The 19,110-nt window shown below is 42.3% G+C and overlaps 1 protein-coding gene across 2 annotated transcripts; it reads right to left on the bottom strand.

The window, feature by feature from the left end:
- Positions 1-18,733, bottom strand: thbs2a (thrombospondin 2a). 2 transcript variants are annotated; one of them, XM_030071076.1, is made up of 23 exons: positions 18,667-18,733; positions 18,137-18,208; positions 17,222-17,778; positions 16,795-16,879; positions 13,786-13,985; positions 12,516-12,656; positions 12,316-12,409; positions 11,734-11,904; positions 10,752-10,928; positions 10,218-10,391; positions 9,821-9,948; positions 9,554-9,706; positions 8,213-8,431; positions 6,772-6,879; positions 6,513-6,672; positions 6,126-6,244; positions 5,734-5,968; positions 3,762-3,989; positions 3,363-3,634; positions 3,174-3,271; positions 2,467-2,606; positions 989-1,019; positions 1-639 (listed from the first exon to the last, which is right to left on the bottom strand). In XM_030071076.1, exons 2-23 carry the CDS (start codon positions 18,201-18,203, stop codon positions 636-638), a joined length of 3,561 nt encoding a protein of 1,186 aa, XP_029926936.1. In that variant the 5' UTR covers positions 18,204-18,208; positions 18,667-18,733; the 3' UTR covers positions 1-635. The 2 variants fall into 2 exon arrangements, with proteins under 2 accessions (XP_029926936.1, XP_029926937.1); XM_030071077.1 differs by lacking the exon at positions 989-1,019.
- Positions 18,734-19,110: the final 377 nt, after the last annotated feature.

The raw sequence follows: 19,110 nt of genomic DNA on the forward strand, positions 1-19,110 counted from the left end.
TACAGACTTAGTATAAACATCTTTGGTACTTACTACAATGGCCTATTTCAATCATTCACTCAAGATCACTATAAAAAAACACATTCAGGATGATAAGAATGAGACGTGAAATGGACTTGAAAGGGCTAAATTATAACACTTTGGTTACAGTTTATGTTTGACAGATAACTTCAGATGCGGCAGGTTTAGTTTCAGGGAAAAATGGGGGCCATGAAAAGTCCTGGACCTGACAAGGAGCCTCCAGATTCTATTCCTAAATAAACACAAACTTATTAAGGCTACAGAACAGCAAGAAAATGGCATGGCAGTTAAAAGCAGTAGAAAAGAGAAACTGTCAAAAAGCACATATGTAAGTGGTTGTACACTGAATCCCTTTAAAATGTAGACACTAGTACACTAGTTAAATATCTTCCGGAGGCTCTTTTCATTTGTCCACCCTCATCTGTTTTTATTTTCAAGGGAAATATATTCATGTACTGTGAGGCACTAAGAAAAAATGGCCATGGTTTCCTCTTCTATGGATGACACATCAAACAAAGAAAGTTGCGTTTCCTCTTAAATGGATTTATCAGTCACATGAAGTTCAGTTAGAGAGATTCTTGTCTTTTGTTCTCTTTATATCCAGCGTGGTTCAGTTATCTGTGGAGAGATTGGGAAAGCAGCTTATCATTATCGCCACATTTATAACAAAAGTTGGGAATCTCCACGAGACTCGCTCAGTCAAGCGCCCAAGTGCAGCAACACTATTTGCATTGTGAGCATCAAAAAGCGTGTCTTCAGTAACATGACTGTGACGGTGAGAAAGCAGCAATCTCATTTTCAACTGTTTTAGCATTCAGCAGAAGACCTGAAGTCCTTGGAATAATACACAAGGCCTTTCACAATGCATCTGGGGCATTGTAACCGGGCAAGCTAACAAGCAGAAACAATGCGTGACTTTTTTTCTTGCCTCAGCCAAAACACAGCATACAACCCTTATCATCATTACCTTGTGACCACTGTTGGAAACTCCGCTTTATCTAAACAAACAAAAATGTTGAAGGTTTAAGGACCTGTCCTTCATTATGCAAAATGGAAAGAGTTCTCTCCCTCATTTTTTGACCTTCATATGTGTGCAAATGCCCCCCCCCCCCCCCCCCCCCCCCCCCAAAAAAAAAAAAAAACACACACACACACACACACACGCACACACGCACACACATACACACACAATGGTCTAACACAGACAGTATCCTTCAGCTTTAGTACCTACCAGTGCCTACCTATTGTGAAATGATGACCTGCAAGATCGGAGCAGACCTCTGTGATTATTATGATGCCCAGAATTTACACTGACATGCATTAGACACATGTAGTGTAAGTGTAATATTAATGCAAATTCAGTTGATGTAGGCATAATGCAGCATTCATGTCGTTTAGCAGACATCGTTTTGGAATGCAAATGATGATATCACACGGGATTTATTTTACGCACAGCTGCACATTTACTTATTAGAGGATATCACTGCTGTGATAGCTGTCTCCTTGCAAATGTCTGCGAGTGTAATCGTTCCCCTTGGACAAACAGCCAATCACAGTCTCAGTGACAGAATAGTCAAATACATGGTAATAATGGTTCAAGATGGTTGCTTTAATTTGTAAATTTATCCTTATTTATGAATGATTCATTAGCCAGTTCTTAAGCAATCAGATCCCATGAATAAGGAACAGGTCTTGAAAATGAACAAAAATGGGAAATACATAATGGAGTCCTCTAATCAAAAGATCCCTCTAATCAAAGGTTATTTATTGCAACTACAAAAAACAATTTCTACCATCTGAGAATCATAAAACAAAAAAACAATAAAAAAAAACAAACAAACAAAAAAAAAACATCCACTGCAAATCCCTTTGGCTTGGCTAAAATATATGACATTTGCAGATGGGGTAGCCTAATTTATGCTAATTTGAAAAAAATAAAATCACTGACAGATTAATTAATTTGTTTCATGGTTACCACAGGGATTAAACAAAACAAAATGGCTCTACAGTGGGTTTAAATATAATGACCGCATGCTGCTGGATAGGCTGCTGCAGCTTCCAAGCACCGGAGTTTCTCAACCATTTCTTTCATATTGCATGGACTTCTCTGGGTAAAACTGTGATCAAACCAGGACATTAAAGTTTACATTGAGCCATCAATTATTTTGATAAGGAAGGTGTGAAGATATAAAGTTGATGGTTATCACAGTGGCAATATCCTCTAACATGAACATGTGAAGCTCCCCTCAAGGCACTGCAGGTACTCACCCTTAAGGATTCTGGCTGTCATACATGCTCACAAACACACTCACACAAATAATCACAACGCATTTGTCTCACTGGCTCAGTAGGCAGCTAACACACATATACACACACTTTATTTCTTTGAGGAAGTTTTAAAAAATACTGTCAGAAAGTTAAAGTGATGAAAGGGTTACTACTAACCTCTGCACTCATACTTGAGGTCGGAGAAGAAGACCAGCTCTTGTGAGAAGACAAACAAGCCTAACCTTCCCCCGGCGAATGTCTTGTCATAAACTGGTCCTGAATCAGCCATGATCTGTTTGCCTTCGTACACCACAACCCTGGAAAACACACACAAGGATTTAATCTTACTGTGTTCTCAAAGTATTCTTAGAATTGTAGATGAGTCAGGGACAACAATCCATATATCTGACCCTCATATTGACTTCTCAGCTTTATTTATGGTGATACATGCTCACACCTAAACTCCGATCCCATAAACCCTTTAGTATATTTATAAACTTTAATTTCACAGAAATCTGCCCCTGTGCAGTGAAAACTGGTCTCTGGTAACTGTTACTTTGTGCATTTTTTCTATTCTCTCCTATGCATCAGTCTGTAAGACTAGTACATATATACAATCTTTTCTGCAACAAACTGAAGGCTATGTGACTTTAAAACAGTATTTCAAAAGATACTAATCTTATTATGCAACTTGGTCAGATATCTATAAGTCTGTTCATTACAGGGCATTGCTTTTTCTACTGTGTTGTTGTTTCATCTGTGATTAGTATCTTTGTATTTGGGTCATGGTGATTACAGTACATACTGTTGCTCTTTTACATTGCTTGTCTATTATCTAGGTGTTTGCAATGGTGTTATTGTATTGTGCATCTTTATTCTTCTACCTGATGAATCCGGTCTTTGGTCTGTGGATGAGGTGCCACCTGTAGGCTGTGTAATCTTTCCAGCCAATGTTTTTGGGGTCATGCCACAGAGTACGCACCTATGGAAAATAATTCACATTCACAACATTTAACGTTAACAACTACCACTGACTTTTTAATAGACCAAATAGCACTTAGACTGCAGCCTACCTGTCCAGGAGTGTTACCGGTGTGCCACAAAGCATTTCTGAGGTTCTCTCCAGTGCCAGTAGTAGAGTTCACTACTTTGAGCGAAACACCAGAGATGCCAAAGGCCTTGGAGGGCTTGTCCTCCCAGTAGGTCTGCGTGATCTGCTTCCACATCACTACGTAGAAACGCCCACTTGACTGGTAGCCAAACACGAAGCCTGCATAATCGTCATCTCTGTCCGTGTTCACGTACATTGTACCGCTGAAGTCCACAGCGTTGAACTCATCGAAACCTGTGTTTGTGCAAAAGAAGTGAGATCTTAAATGTCATGTTTAGCCAAGACGGTGTTTGATATCACAATCAGGGCTGCATGTCAACAGGAAATAGAATTCAAATGTTGACAAGTGTGTGCTGCTCACCAACTGCAATGCCTGGGTCAGAGTTGGCAGTCTGAACGAGCTCTTTGCCCTGATGTCTGACAACCCAGTTGGGATCAATTTGAGTTGTTCCCTTAGGATCCAAGTGGACCATCTGGAACTTCCTGAAGTCTGTGACACTGATGGCGTTGTTCTCTGGACAGACGTCAAAGATGTCTGGGATGTTGTCGTTGTCAAAGTCGTCTTTGCAGGCATCACCTCTTCCATCACCTGTTAATTACATCAGTGTCATAAAAATGTGTAGGTTTTATTGAATCATTGTTATGCATAATATACACCAACTTTTTTTCCCTTTTTGTTCTAGTTACCATAAGCTTTTGTGAATATTTCTATGGCAGCTAATGTTACTGTCGTAATATTTCCACTGCAGTGAAGGCTGAGGTGCTCCTCTAAGTACAGTATATATTAAAACTGAATGGAAAAAACAGCAGCTGTTATACCTTTGCCAAGTTTAGTATGGCAAATCAACCACCTCTTCACGCTGTGACAACTTCCACTGATACTTGTAACTATCTGAGGTCTGAAGTCTATTAGACCCAGACTACAGGCCACAAGCACAAAGAGGCCAGGAGCTAATACAGCCCACTGCATAGAAGTCACTAGCTGATTTTTGTCGGTTCTTCTTATTACTGCATGGGAGACTACACTTATTCTATCACATAAACACTATGTGATGAGCTGTGAAGAGTGTGGAAGCCACTGCGTCAAGGACCTTCCTCCTTCACAGACTGTTTCCAGTTACAGACAACGAAACAAACTCCAGGTAACCCTGTTTAAATTGGGCACTGCGGATTAATCAAGAGCAAGCCTGTTGGAAATAAAAACTTCACGGCTTGGCGTGTGCCCTCCTGGGCTCAACAGTGAAGTCATGCATAATGACATCACCAACACTGGCCCAGTCCTTAACTCTTTCCATAGCAACTATATTTCACACCTGCTGTAGCACTAACTAACTGTGAAAGTGTCTAGGAGATGGCATACTGAACAACAATGTGCAAGAAACATGGAAAAATCATTGAATAATGAGCACAGGGGCTACGTGCAGGGGGACCATGAAGAGAGCATACTTTAAAAGAAGTCATGTAGATTTGCAGATACAGAACAGTGGGCCATGATACCAGCTACTATCCAGTTCATAGCTGTAGGTTATTAACTCTAACCTGACAGGTAGTTACAGTCTTAACATTTCTCTCTGTGCATGCCAAAGTATCTTGGGGGGTAAGATTTTTAACATGCTGATCCACAGTGTGTGCAAGTATGTGTGTCAGGGCACATTCTAATTTCTCAATGTACGCACAAATGGCATATCATTACCTACAATGTTAATCATTTGGAAGCTTTAGTTTTGCTATGTACCTTGTTTATGTACTCTTGTTAATGAGTAGTTGTTTTGTGTACTTTTCAGATAATTTCAGTCAGTCAGTAATTTTGCTTTGACTTGAAATATGTTTTGAACTACAGTTTAATTCACATCCAGTGCAAATGACCACTGCATTAGAAACTGGCCAATTTAACATTTTATCTCCATCAATCAGGTGTAGGTAACTTTAACTAACTGGGTTTAAGCTACCTGAGGTGTTGGTTAACTAGTGTACTAGTCTTGCAAGGTAGTGGCAATTGAGTAGCAAAAGAAACATCAGTGGAGTTACTCAGTAACTGTTACCGTGAGTACATTTTTAAAAAGCTACTCAACAAGAGTAATTTTCCCTCTAGCACTTGTAGGTACTCTTTCCATCTCTGTAGAACTGTATCTTTTTGTGCTTTGCTGAGGGCCAAATGTCATGTTTTCATGACATTTAGACTTTACTAGATTAAGCAATGGAAAAAAGCTGCATGTGAACCTGCATGTGTGTTTGACCTGTGATGCTGGGTCAAAAGCACATGACACCCCTGTCTGCTACTTTAAGTGCCCCCCAAATGGATATGTGATATCCTTTCACTTTTCCACTCTCACCATCAGAGTCCAGCTGGTCTTTGTTGGGTGTTAGTCTGCAGTTGTCCTTATCATCGGGTATACCATCATTATCATCATCATAGTCACAAGCGTCTCCTTTGCCATCTTTATCATGGTCAGCCTGGTTGGCATTGGCCACATAGGGACAGTTGTCCAGATTGTTCTGATGGCCATCTTCATCAATATCCTGGTTGTTATCACACTGATCTCCAACCAGGTCATTGTCTACGTCAGTCTGTGGGATAAATATGAGTGGTGGTTAACAATCATGGTAAAAAAAAAAAAAAAAAAAGTCTATTTGCGACATCTGAGACCACTGGTGGTCCAGCAGTTGTTCCTGTTCTGACTGTTGATTTTTGTAACATTTCGTTATATACAGAGTGTTATAGTACCTGGTCGGGGTTGTGCAGCAGTGGACAGTTGTCACACTGGTCACCTACTCCATCCATGTCCGTGTCCTTCTGGTCAGTGTTGTACACATACGGGCAGTTGTCGCTCTCATTCAGAATTTCTGAGCAACAGGAAGAGTTTAGTCATCATTTGCCAGGCAGTTTAAGGTAATAGATCCTGACAATAAACTGTCCTAAACTGACTAATCATGATATTTAATTGGCCAAGATTTGCAGAATTACTTGCTCATGGTGGCTGTTCTGTAGTAATCAAATACAAAGATCTGCCCAAAATGAATTTCTCATAATTAATCATTAGCTATCAAAAAATTATATATATATATATATATATATTTTTTTTTTTTTGGTAATTTGACTAGATTCTTTTACCATCTCCATCAATGTCCACTGCACAAGCATCCCCTTCTCCATTGTTGTCAGTGTCTATCTGAGCAGGGTTGTGCTCATAGGGACAGTTATCACAGCGGTCACCAACTTCATCCTTGTCAAAGTCAAACTGGCGAGGGTTGTAAAGCAGGGGACAGTTGTCCTGAGGGGAGAGGATATGTTAAATCTCTTAAATCTCATGATGAAATGTAATGTGTGAATCTGATTTTTTTTTTTTTTTTTTTTTTTTAAAGCATCATACCCTCTCATCTGCAATTCCATCATTATCATCATCCTTGTCACAAGCATCTCCTTGACCATCTTTGTCAAAGTCTTCTTGTCCAGAGTTTGGCAAGCTGGGGCAGTTGTCCTACAATATTAGAATAACAATAGATTGCTAAGTACATTTATACATATACAAGGGTTTTACTTTGGTGAGTGGTTGCCCAAAAAACACATGATAGAAATACTGAGATCAAACAAAACACTTAGTAAGGTAATACCAAATTAGGAAAGGTAATAAAAATTTAGGACATGAGTAATAAAGACTAATAAAGAGTAATAAAATGAAGGTGCATTACTGCAGTGCACCATGGCCTCAGTGCAAAGTACAAATATCAGAATAAATAAGTAATAAAATATGAGCAGCTGTGCAAAATATTACAAATTTAAACCATATGAGATGGGTTGTGTGTGTTGTGCCATGCATGACTGAGAGTGGGTGTGTCTAATGGGTATATGTAAATTCAGTGTCAGCTCAGTGTTCTTCATTGAGCAGAACTGTTGCTGTAGGGAAGAAAAGATTTCTGTGCCTCATGGTTCTGGTCCTGGTGGACCTCAGTCTTTTTGTGAAGGGCAGTTGGTCAAAGAGGGAGGGTCCAGGGTGGCTGTTGTCACAATTCTCCCAGCACATTTCCAGGTTCTGGAGGAGCACAGATCCTGAGGTTTCAGTCAATCAACTTCTCTGCTTGCTGGATGAGGCACTGCAGCCTTTCCTTGTCCTTAGCTGTGGCAGCAAAGAACCACACAGGATGGCTTTGATGGTAACCGCATAGAAATGAACCAACATGTCCCTTGGCAGGCTGAACCTCCTCAGCTGCCTCAGCAAGTACAGCCTCTGCTCAGCCTTCTTGGTGAGGGAACTGTTGCTCAGCTCCCACTTGAGGTCATGGGCGTTGGTGGTGCTTAGGAGGCAGAAGGACTCTACAGTGTTGAGGGGGGAGCTGCACAGGGTGATAGGGGTGGGAGGTGATGGGCTTTTCCTGAAGTCAACTATCACCTCGACTGTCTTCAGAGCATTCTGCTCCAGGTTGTTCAGTCTGCATCAGGATACCAGATGGTCGAGCTCTCTCTTGTTGGAAGTCTAATCCCCATCAGAGAGGAGCCCAATAGAGTAGCAAATAGTAGAGTCATCTGTGAACTTGAGGAGTTTGACAGAGTGGTGTCTGGAGGTGAAGCTGTTAGTGCACAGGAGGAAAAACAGAAAGGATACGACACCACCTTGGGGGGGTTGCTGTGCTGGTTGTCAGACGTGTTTTTTCCCAACCTCACTAGCAAGGAATCCAGCAGTTTTAGGTGCAACAATTCTCCACTGCAACGAATGCTTTATCAAATACCCCCAGGTTAGTGTACAGTACTTAGGTTAGTGTACAGTACTGAGTAGGTGAAGAAAGAAAAATGACATGAGGGGTTACACTAGATACCTTCTTGCAGTGATGGGTGCCGTTGGTACCACACACAAGGTTCTGATTGGGCCAGCCATCCAAGTCGGAGTCTTCTCCACAGATAAAACCATCTCCAGCATAGCCAATCCTGCACTCACACTTGTACATAGGGTCACTGAAGTGGCTGAGGTAGATGCATTCGGCGTATTTGTGACAGTTGTGGGTCTTGTCCTTGCATGGGTTCTCTGGCTCGCACACCTGGAAGAAGAAGGTGGAATTAAACGGAGCATACCTTCACAGTAAAATCACAAGAGGCATGATCATAGCTCTTCAAAGTACTGTATGTCTTACTTGGCATAGAGTATGGCAAAAAAAATGATTACCACTGGTATAATTTTAAGTATGAGGTACTGCTCGGCACAGTTGATTTTATGAAACCTCTAGTTAATTCTTCATACACCCCACTATGACCCTCCGCTGCCCTTCATATTGTAGCACAGGGCATTCACAGCTGCCACAAATTAAGAAGGGATGAATATAACTCCAGTTTGGATGCCACACCATGAGCTCATGGAGCACAAAGTGACAGCATGAAGAGGCCTTTGATCGAAACTGTGAAATGGAGCCCATTTGTGCCAGCTATGAGACAATTCCCCTTTTCCCAAATCAATTTGTGAAAGTGGGGCATCAAACCAAAGTCAAGCAGCTGTAGGGGCCAAAGACCAACAAAGTGGTCCACAAGGGATGTTGTGCAAGTGCAAGGTCAGAGTGACATAGTGTATTATTCGGCTTTCCAAGGACTGTCCAAATTCAGCGATCACAAGAGGGCAGAGAACTATGTCCCCAAATCAAGCAGTTAATATCCTGACACTTCATATTAACTTGTGATATGTTTAAAATTCAGTAGTCTTGACAGGAGTGGAAACCTTGAGTTATTAGGTAGATCTAGACGAAGCAAAGTTTAACAAGTTCCTATTTTATGTAACTATATAGGTATGCACATCTATAGTAACAACATAGAGAAATGAATACCTCTCAGCCGTGAAAACAGCAGAGAGCTAGGTACCATATGTTAGTTGTTAAGAGTTGCCAAACTCTCGTGCCTCTCCCTCCCTTGTATGATACTGGGTCAAGGTGTGTCACGTTCATATACGGTGGCCCAGGGCCTCTAGCACTGTGCAAACATGCACACTTCAAAAATGAAGTTAGTAAATCACCTGGGCTGTAGCCTCCATCTTTCATAAATTTGGATCTGACATGCAAAAATCCACACAACTTTTAACTGCATTTTCAAATATGCCTGGAGCAGAAGCCTACATTGCATTCTTTTTTATTTACAACACTTCACTGTTTTTTCTTCTGAGGGCAACAGTAACTCACCTGTTTGTTCTTCCTGGCAGCCTCTACCCCCATACCAAATGGTTGGGTGCCTTTGTAACGTTTTGGACAGGGCAGACAGTGGAAACCTGGATCTGTGTTGACGCAGCGCTGTGTTCCACCCACTTTGTAGCAAGCATCAGAAACCATATCACACTAATGGGGAAAGACAAGCATCAGCCCGTGTAAATGAGGAATAACAGAAACAAGGTATTAGATAAATATCTGGTTTATGCACACAAGGAAAGGCGGTGATTTTCATCTATTTACCTCATTGATATCTTCACAGTGGGTGCCGTTTCCACGGAAACCAGCAGGGCATGGTCCGCACTCCCAGGATCCATCTGGAGAGCTGTTGCAGTCCACTCCACCAAAACATGGGTTAGACAGACAGCCATCTGTAGAGGATTTAGGCAAGAGTAATGAATAAAACAAAAGCAAATGGATTTATACGCAGCCAGGAAATACCTATAGTTAGGCTGCAAAAGTTTCAGCTTTCATTTATCGTGTTTTTCATCTTAACTTTTTGCCTCCAGGACAAAGTCGTGCCAGCTGGAATGTAGCGTGCATATATTATCTGATAATACAGACTTTTACAGACACCTTCAGCAAAAAATGTCTAATAACTTTTAAGTAAAAAAGAAGATGTTGAGTGATTTGTGCTCACCAATGGGACACTCTTTTTTGTTGCAGCTGTCACTGTCAGTAGCCTCTCCATTACACTTCCTGCCACCATACTGAGGTTGGGGGCTGTTGCACACACGTGTTCGGCTTTTGGTGCCACCTCCGCAAGTTGCTGAACAAGTTGCCCAAGGAGACCAAGGACCCCAACCACCATCAACTACAAAAGTACATCAAGAGGAGAGATATTAGACATTGATTACGTCTGAAATGCAATATTTTATTAAATGTTTAGCACCAAACTTTTTATTCCATTGGTATTCCAGGTATTTTTATCTAAACTGCAGCATGTGCCAGTGCTGAAGAGTAGCCTAAAAGTCAGAAGCCTGGAACCTAATACTACAAGGGAAAACACACTGAGCTGATTTGGGTCAACATTTCCTGAGACAGACAGGAGGCCAGTCCAAACACATGGGAATTTTGCCTCGGGTTGGCCATGAGGCTTGAGTAAATCTGGTTCAAAATGGACACTGCTGTAATATATTGTTTCTAAGAGTTCCCTCCAGGCTGCTGTACTCACTGGGACACGGCTTGGCTTCGCAGCGTTGAGTCTCTCTTCCACTACCCTCACAGTCCTTGCCGCCCAGCTGAGGCACAGGGGCGTTGCAGTGGCGTATCCTGGTGATCTGGCCCTCTCCGCAGGTTACTGAGCAGGAGGACCATGGCGACCACAAACTCCACCCTCCATCCTGGCGAACTGGGCATCAAACGTCAAACAAAGGTCAGCCAAAGATCACCAAAACACAGATGTTACCTATTATCCCATGGATTTTCATTCAAACAAATAGCACAAGGCATGTATATTTTGCAAATGTGAAAAAAAATGTCACCACATTCTTTTTGAGTAAATACTATGTGACACTGGAGAGGACTGGCTCAATTTCAAAGATGTTCTAAGATACTCGCTTCAGTATTTATGTCATCGTGGGTAAAACAGTGGTTTAACTGCTTCAGGCAGTCACTAAGATTCAATTTAATGCTAGCTGCAAGCACTAACCAACATTAAGCCAGCAATTCATCAAACAGTAGTTAATCAATTTCAGTATTCAGCAGAAATCTTGCGAAAAGGGATGATACACCGCCTCGAACGAGTCCACTAATCAAATTCATTAAGATTTTGTGGTTTTGTCCAGTAGGCTGCAAGTGGTTGCACATTTCAGCCAATGATTTATTTTGGAATTATCTTCGACTGGGCACACCCTGCAACCCAACCACATGATCCAGCGCTCCTCCTGATTCTGCCTCACTCAGATGGATCCATTTTCAAGAGATTTATGAGGGAAAGAACTTTTCCAGTGTGGAGGATATCATTTTTCATTTAACTCCACCCTATAGATCTGTACTTTTCAACATTTATATCCAGTTCCACCATCCCATATTTCAAACTGTAACACAACAGCTGCTTGTCTTACATCATCATTATCATGCAGCTGTGGCAACGGCACGCACATGCTATGATAGTGATAATATCGCAATGTTGACATCGGTGAAAATTTGCTCACCACGGCTGTCGCATTTCCCCAGGCTGCACTTGCGTGTCTGGATTGAGGCTCCGGTACAGGGATTACTGGTGGCATCGCATGACCTTCCCCTCTGTTGAGTTCCCGTCCCACAGGTGACCGTGCACTCTGTCCACTCTGACCAGGGCGACCAGCCATCCTCACTGTCTTTAGCTGGAAAAAGTGACAACATACACTCATATATTTTTGCCCTTCATGCATCAAAAACACCCCATTGTCCAAACAGAAAAAAGACAATGACCACACTGTTTTTATTATTTTTTTATTTCAGACTGTTTTTCATACAGTATTACATCATCTTAGAAGCCCACAGTAGCCATTTTCAGTGTGGTTCGCTTTGAGCAATAAATATGTGGTTGGCTCACAAAGACAAACAGGCTTCAACAGTGCTGTATTATTAAAATTTAATACGCATGGAATATTGTTTTTCCGGTATAGTGCACCATGACGTTAAAACATCAGCCATGCATGGAACAAAGTTGTGTGTATGTGTTTATGATTGTGTGCTTCTATACTGTATTCACTGACTAGTAGAATATAATATATAGACTGGTGATTACTTACGCATACACACAGGGCAGCACTCGCCATCAATAAAGGACGGGCTGGCACAGGCAACTGGTGGACATGTAATTTGGTGACACACAATCTTGGACTCCTGCCATGAATAAATAGTATTGAAATCAGTGTAAAAAACAACAACAACAACAACAAAAAAACATCTGTACTGATTCTGTGTACGTTTCCTTATAGCTTGACCTTACCTGGCAGGTACATTTGGTGCAGCTGTCTACAACCCAGTCTTCCTTATCCTCAAAGAGGCGGCCATCCTGCCAGCACATGTTTTTCTCTTTAGAGTTCTTCATCCTCCCAAGGGCATCTTTCATGACTGTGTTCTCCTCCGTCTGAAGATACAACAACAGATAGATTAGCAGTGAAAAAGGAAGTAAGTCAAAACGTAGGAAAACCTTATGGTAGGGGTGCAGTGCATTCCAAGTGGGAGGAAAGGTAAAGATTCTGCGAGTCACACGTGCCAACTACCTGATTCCTCTGAACGGGACACATGTGGGCTTACCCTTCATCACTGAAAATTGCTCATACTGAAGTCCAAAGTTTTTTATTATGTTCTTTGTAACTTTAATGGTTCTCGGAAAACAGCCCATTCGAAAGTGTTGCTCAGTTTGCAGATTGTAACCTCTGACCCGATTGGAGGCTAGGGGATCGTTGGCTGGACTTTTCAACACTTGGGAACTGTCAGTCGATAAACTGCTGCCAAAGTTCTGTTGCGTGTGTGTGTGTGTGTGTGTGTGTATCTGCGTGCGTGCATGTGTGTGTGCATGCGTGCGTGTGCATGTCTGTGTATGTCTGTATGTGTCTTTCTGTTAGAGCAGGCAGGCAGTAATGTGCAGCAGTAGAATCTGAGACACCACTTGGTCTGGAAGAGCCTCAGGGACCCTTCTCATCACAGTCGTTTTTTCCCAAGGTTCATGCCCAGACTCTCTTATTGCTGGGAGGCTCCCAGAGGAAGCACATGGGCTGTTTAAACACAGCCAGACATTAGACTGGACCCAATCGCAGCCAGGGGAACACTTCCTATATCCACATGTAACATGTCATAAAATCTGTCTGACTCACGCTGCCACAGATCTAGCATGAGTTAAGCGGGTTCAGGCATCACTGGCGACTCTATAAACAGCCCTGCAGCTACTTACTGTTTGCTTTTAAACCAATGTAGGTTACCTAGTAACCTTATTCAGGCTTCTTGCCTACTGGCTGCTGTACTGAGTGTTGTATCAGGTTACTTGGGAATTACTGCAACAAGAGTTTTATTTTGAACATTTCATTTTTTTTTCTCATCTTTCCTTATCCAAATACAAATTTAGGTGTTGCAATATCCATCATTAAAATTGCCTTGTAGCATAAAGGGAAATATGCAGTGGTTTGTCCAAAGCAAACACAAGCCGTGATTAACTTAATTTATGTAGGAGACAATCAGTGAAAAAGGTCAACATTTTTGCTATTTTTGCCACTTACCACTTTTTGCAACCCATCAATAAGGTTACTGACGACAACGCGAAGGCCTTTGAGCTCCTGAAACATGGTGCTAAGTTCCTCGCAGGAGCGTTCACACATATCTGCCCCTGTCTCGTCCGTCTTCTGACCTATGACGTTTGTAGTGATGGAGGGACTCACGTCCACAATCTCGCTGCTCTCACTCACTATATTAGCATCATCTGGAATGGCAACAAAGGAGACATTTGAGTAAATGAGTGAGCGAGCAAATGAATGAGCAACATAGATGATGACTGGTTATGGAAAACATGTTTGACCAATGCAATAATTGAAACGCAAAGACTGGTCATGGAAATTACTGAATGATTTCCTGTTCTGTTCCAGCCAGTCAAATGATCACAACAATGCAGTGATTACCATGTTTATTGTAGTCCCAAAAAACAGATGTTCAGTCAGCAGTATTTGATTTGAAAAATGTATCTTTCTGACATGGTGAAATCTTTCCATTAGAGATGAGATAGGATTGGGTGGGGTGGGGGTGTCATTGGGAAACCCAAAGTAGAAATCTCAGTGTTCCTTACGTGATGAGAAAACCACACTGTTGTCATAAATCTCCATGACCTTTGAGATCCGTGGGCACTTCTAATATGTACTTAACAGGCTGGAGTGACCACACAGACAGATTTACAAGGAGCCAGTGAAACTGATTCACGGTCTTGTCCTTTCAGCAGATCATACTGTGATTCTGAAGTGGCCCTGGTGTGTGATGTTTGTCGTATAAACACAGCAGGCTGGCATACTCAGGCATGCTCAGATTCTCACTGGTAGGCTGTTCTATTCAAAGGTTTGTTGTCCTGCAAGGTGCCAAGCACTGGGGCAGGGGCTGGCACGAGGGATATCAGTTTCTAGACATCAACAAATGTTGACTCCCAAGTAGCCCTTGACTATTTCGCTATATCCATACTCATCACATCTGATTAAAACTGGGCTTTACTCAGGAAGCCTTTCTCCTTTAAACTCATCATGTGGTGGAGAAAGTGAGAGGAAAATGCCAGTCCAGTCTCATCTGTAAATCGTTGCCTACAGGGTTGTCTGAAAGACTTTGTCATGTTGAGAGTTCCTCAAATCTCGCAAATCTGGGGTAGGAAGTCCAGTTGAACAAACTCGCCTGGTGTAATGTATCTCCCAGCTGTGCTCTTTGAACAGTCTGGGCAAACATCCCAGCCATAGAACAAGACAGGGCACCCCATGCAGGACCAACTGCATGTTTGGGCCATATTCATATGTATAAAATATGAATATGGCTCAAACAGCCACCATGATGGAATGCATATGTGCATTCCATTAAATTCCCAATTTACAATTTACCCCATCCTGTCCCAGACCACTGGACCGCAGTAATATCATAATACACTTGTATGGTTATATGGTAGAGTAAAGATACATACAAAATACAAAATTACAACACTGTGATATTGATTTCAGGGCCCAGCTCAGCCCTCACAGTAGGAGGTTGTTTACAAAGGAAAAGAGCGATCATTCAGCCAAGGCAAAGCGATATCTACAACTGGTTTTGAGCTACCTATCTAAATTGGTGTAGATTAATAGTTGACCAGGGACTCTAAATCAAGAAGTCATTCTAACACAGCATTGCCCAATGATATCCCACTGTGGCCAAGGCTATGTTTTCTTTCCTTTTGAGTCTGGTGGAGTCATTCAAATCTCAAGAGGGCTTTGCACTGTGTGTACATTTGGATGCGTGAATGCCGGTCTGTGAAAGTGTTTACACATTCTTCTTCACTTGATAGGCATTCTCTATTTTTTCAAAGCGGATAAAGAAAAAAAGCAAAATCTAGGGGACTTTTAACGCTACTCATTAATGTCCAACATGACAGCTTTTATAAGTGTGGCTTGTGTGAGTTTATGAGCGACTTTTGGCTTTAGAATTGCTACCAGTGCAGAATCTTGGCTGGTACCATCATGTAGACAATATCCAGGCTTTGGTCAGATTTGTTAAACATATAAACTCATTCTGCTGGAATTCAAACCTGCTTGTGGCAACAGAATTGCAACAACCAGTGTCACGCATACACAAACACACACACACACACACACACACACTTCATCTGGATTTGCTTTGTCACAGCCCACCGAAATCATGCTTCCATACTGGCCAGGGACGCTGGCTCCAGACTTGGTAACATCTAGCTGGGTTGTAACTAATGACTGATAGTCTAGATATTGACTCAGATATCATCTCAGCCACAGCCCTTCTGCACGTGAACCCTGCTGAGGACCACAAGGTACTACTCCCCATGCAAACATATCTTCAGCTGAGAAAAGCAACCCAATCTGCCAATTCATGACTTCACTGTGTGTGTGCATGTGTGCACGAGTGTGTGTGTGTGTGTGTATGTGTGTGTGTGTGTGTGTGTGCAGCTGGAAGTGGAAGCTCCCTGCTCTGCAGAATAGCATTTACTCTCTCTTTGCTATTTTCTTTCCCAGGGCATTACCCTGAGTCCACTGCCAATGGAAATAAATGTAAACATCTGTATCTCCTTTTGTTCACCACGCACATTGGTTGACCTCAAGCCACTGCATCGACACTGCTGTTTCCGTAAACATGATGTAATGCTGTGAGATCTTGCCACATATCAAATCTGCAAGCTTTCTGACCCAGTGAAAGAAAGACCAAAGAGCTATATTCATACAAAGGAAGACAACTGAGTATGCTAAGCAGTTTGGTCTGGAATCGTGCAGTGGTTTATATTTAACGAAACACAGACACCGTGCTTTAAAGGCTTGCATGTGAAACTGTCTCACATTCACATCTGCTCGGTATAGGGTCTGGAAGCAGACTGCAAAGAATAACTATTTTGGATCATCAACAAATATAAGGTAACCACAGACAGAGTAGCAACTTGGCAAGGTGCCCTAGTTATCTCAAACACTGAGGGCTCTCTACCAGCCCATATAAGATGTGTGTTCATGCAGACACGACATCGATGATCCAAAAAAAGGACCTCTTACCTGTCCTGATGACCTCGCAGTTTCTGCTTTCAAGTACATCTTCTACCGGGGTGTCGAAGATGAAGTGAACGTTCTGCAGAAGGCCCTGTTTGGAGATAGGAGACTCATGTCATGATTGTGGTTACAGTTTCTTCTCTGTTTGGGCTACTTTGGCACCTCAAAAAAGACATGTTTCTATAGCTGGAAACTTGTGGTTTAAAATAGGCTTTATGAGAGGCTTAGGTAAAACCACAGATGTTTCCTGCAACTTAGGAGAGGTGACAGAATAAGGCCTCCTAATGTCTCACCCAGCACAACTTTAAAAGACCACATAAGGGATGAGACAGATGGACTACTGAGGCTCTTGGATCCCATGAAATTCCAGTCTGCAGACACAGCCTAACAGAATAACAAGTCCCCTGTCAAAAAGGCATGAGTGCTCTCTTACCCTGAAGTGGTTCTCGCGTACAGATCCCTTTGCAACAAACATGCGGCTGCCCTCAGGCTTCAGGTGCTCATAGAATGGCTCGTCCAGGATGAAGCTGTCAATCAGGTTGCAGCCTACAAACAGGTTTGCATTTTCCCCATGAACATGAAGTGTGATATTCTTCCAATGCGAGTCGGCCAAGTCCACATCCTCGAACACAACCGCATTCTCTGAGCCGTCCACCCAGTATTTCAGGTCCAGAGTGTTGGTCCGTCCATCAGACACGATCTCAAACTTGCGCCGGCCGTCAGAGCCCTCCAGACCAATCAGGGTGCCCCGTGAGCCGCGGTCCTGGCGAATGCTGGCCACAAACACAAAGCCCTCATTGTTCTGGATCTGTTGCAGTATTTGCTTTAGTATGGGGGCGCTCACTGAGGGCAAGTGGTCAAAGCGAATGAAGCGGTAAGCAGGGGCATCTGAGTTTTGGCCTCGGAACTGCTTGGCTCCCAGAGTCTTGCGTGTGATGTGGCTGATTTCAAACAAGTCAAACGATGTCAAGTCATCCTCCTGCTCACCATCTTTAAGTCAGGCAGGAAGAAACACAAAGGAAGACAATGGAAAATGTGGGAAATTACTTCATGCAGAAACAGTACCAGTCAGTCCGTTATTTGCATAGTACAGTTTATGCAGGCTTGCAGCTCAAAGTGCTTTACAAGAATTTTTTTTTTCTTTTAATAAGAAAACTTTTTATCAATTAACTTGTAAATAATTACCCTGAATTGCTGGGCTTTTTACTACAATATAAATATATAAAACAGTATATTATTATTATTATTATTATTATCATTACACCATTATTATTATGCATACTCGTTTACATCATCATCACTATCATCATCATCACAGTCAAAGGTTTTCCATAGTGTGTCTACTTACCTTGAGGTAATGAGTAGAGGATATTAAATAATATGGGCAGCAAGTAGAGACTTCTCCTGAGTATCATATCTCCTTCAAAACACAACAGAAATGGTTGTTAACCAGTGGCCACAGGTTTGGCTTTACTTTTGCCACTTTTTGACATCTCTGGTCCATTTCAAAAGCTAGCCCAACTTTGCACTCGAGCGACCCAAACACCCAAAGGAGGAACCGCAGCATGGGTTTGGAAAATATTACAGGGAAGTAATGCTGGAGCAGCAGGAGATATAAAATACACCACAAAGCACAATACGGTGACTGTAAACTTACTGCTGAATACCACAGACACACTCTGCATCCTTGCAGGAATTTTTGTTAGAGGAGGAAAAAAAATCGCCATCAGCTCATAGAAACTCTTGTTTCTCGGTCCATTCATTCTACAGGCAATTGAATTATAGTGCGCAGAAAATTTTATTCTCAACACAAAGCCTACCATTTGCTATCACTGGAAATAGGTCAAGGACACAGATAATATCATCCAAGCAACTTACCTGACGCAAATGCAGTTTATTTATTTATTTATTTTTTTAAATCAGACAAATATCCAACGAAGACAATAAACCGAGGGAAACGATAAAGATGCAAATGATTTCAACCAAGTGAGTGAGGAGCTGTATGTCTCTCCTGGAACCCCGTGCGTAAAACTGTAAAGTCCACTTTGGTTGACTAGATCCACAGCCCGGGTGACTGGAGGCGCTAACAGTGACTGAGGCGAGGAGCTCCCTCCTCTTATATAGAGGCTCGCACAGCCCCTGTCAATCAAGTCCCGAGATGCGAGCTGTTTGGGGTCAGTTGTTAGAGACAGGGTTACATAATTACCTTCCGATGGCGTAATTTTCTTAGCCCTGCTCTCTCGGACGCTGGCATTGATTCATGACCCCTCCCTCACACTGATGCCCGCTGTCTCCTGCGCTCCCCTACCTGAGCCACCTCTC

The sequence above is a fragment of the Myripristis murdjan genome, chromosome 15 (genome assembly GCF_902150065.1).
Source record: "Myripristis murdjan chromosome 15, fMyrMur1.1, whole genome shotgun sequence".
NCBI lineage: Eukaryota > Metazoa > Chordata > Actinopteri > Holocentriformes > Holocentridae > Myripristis > Myripristis murdjan.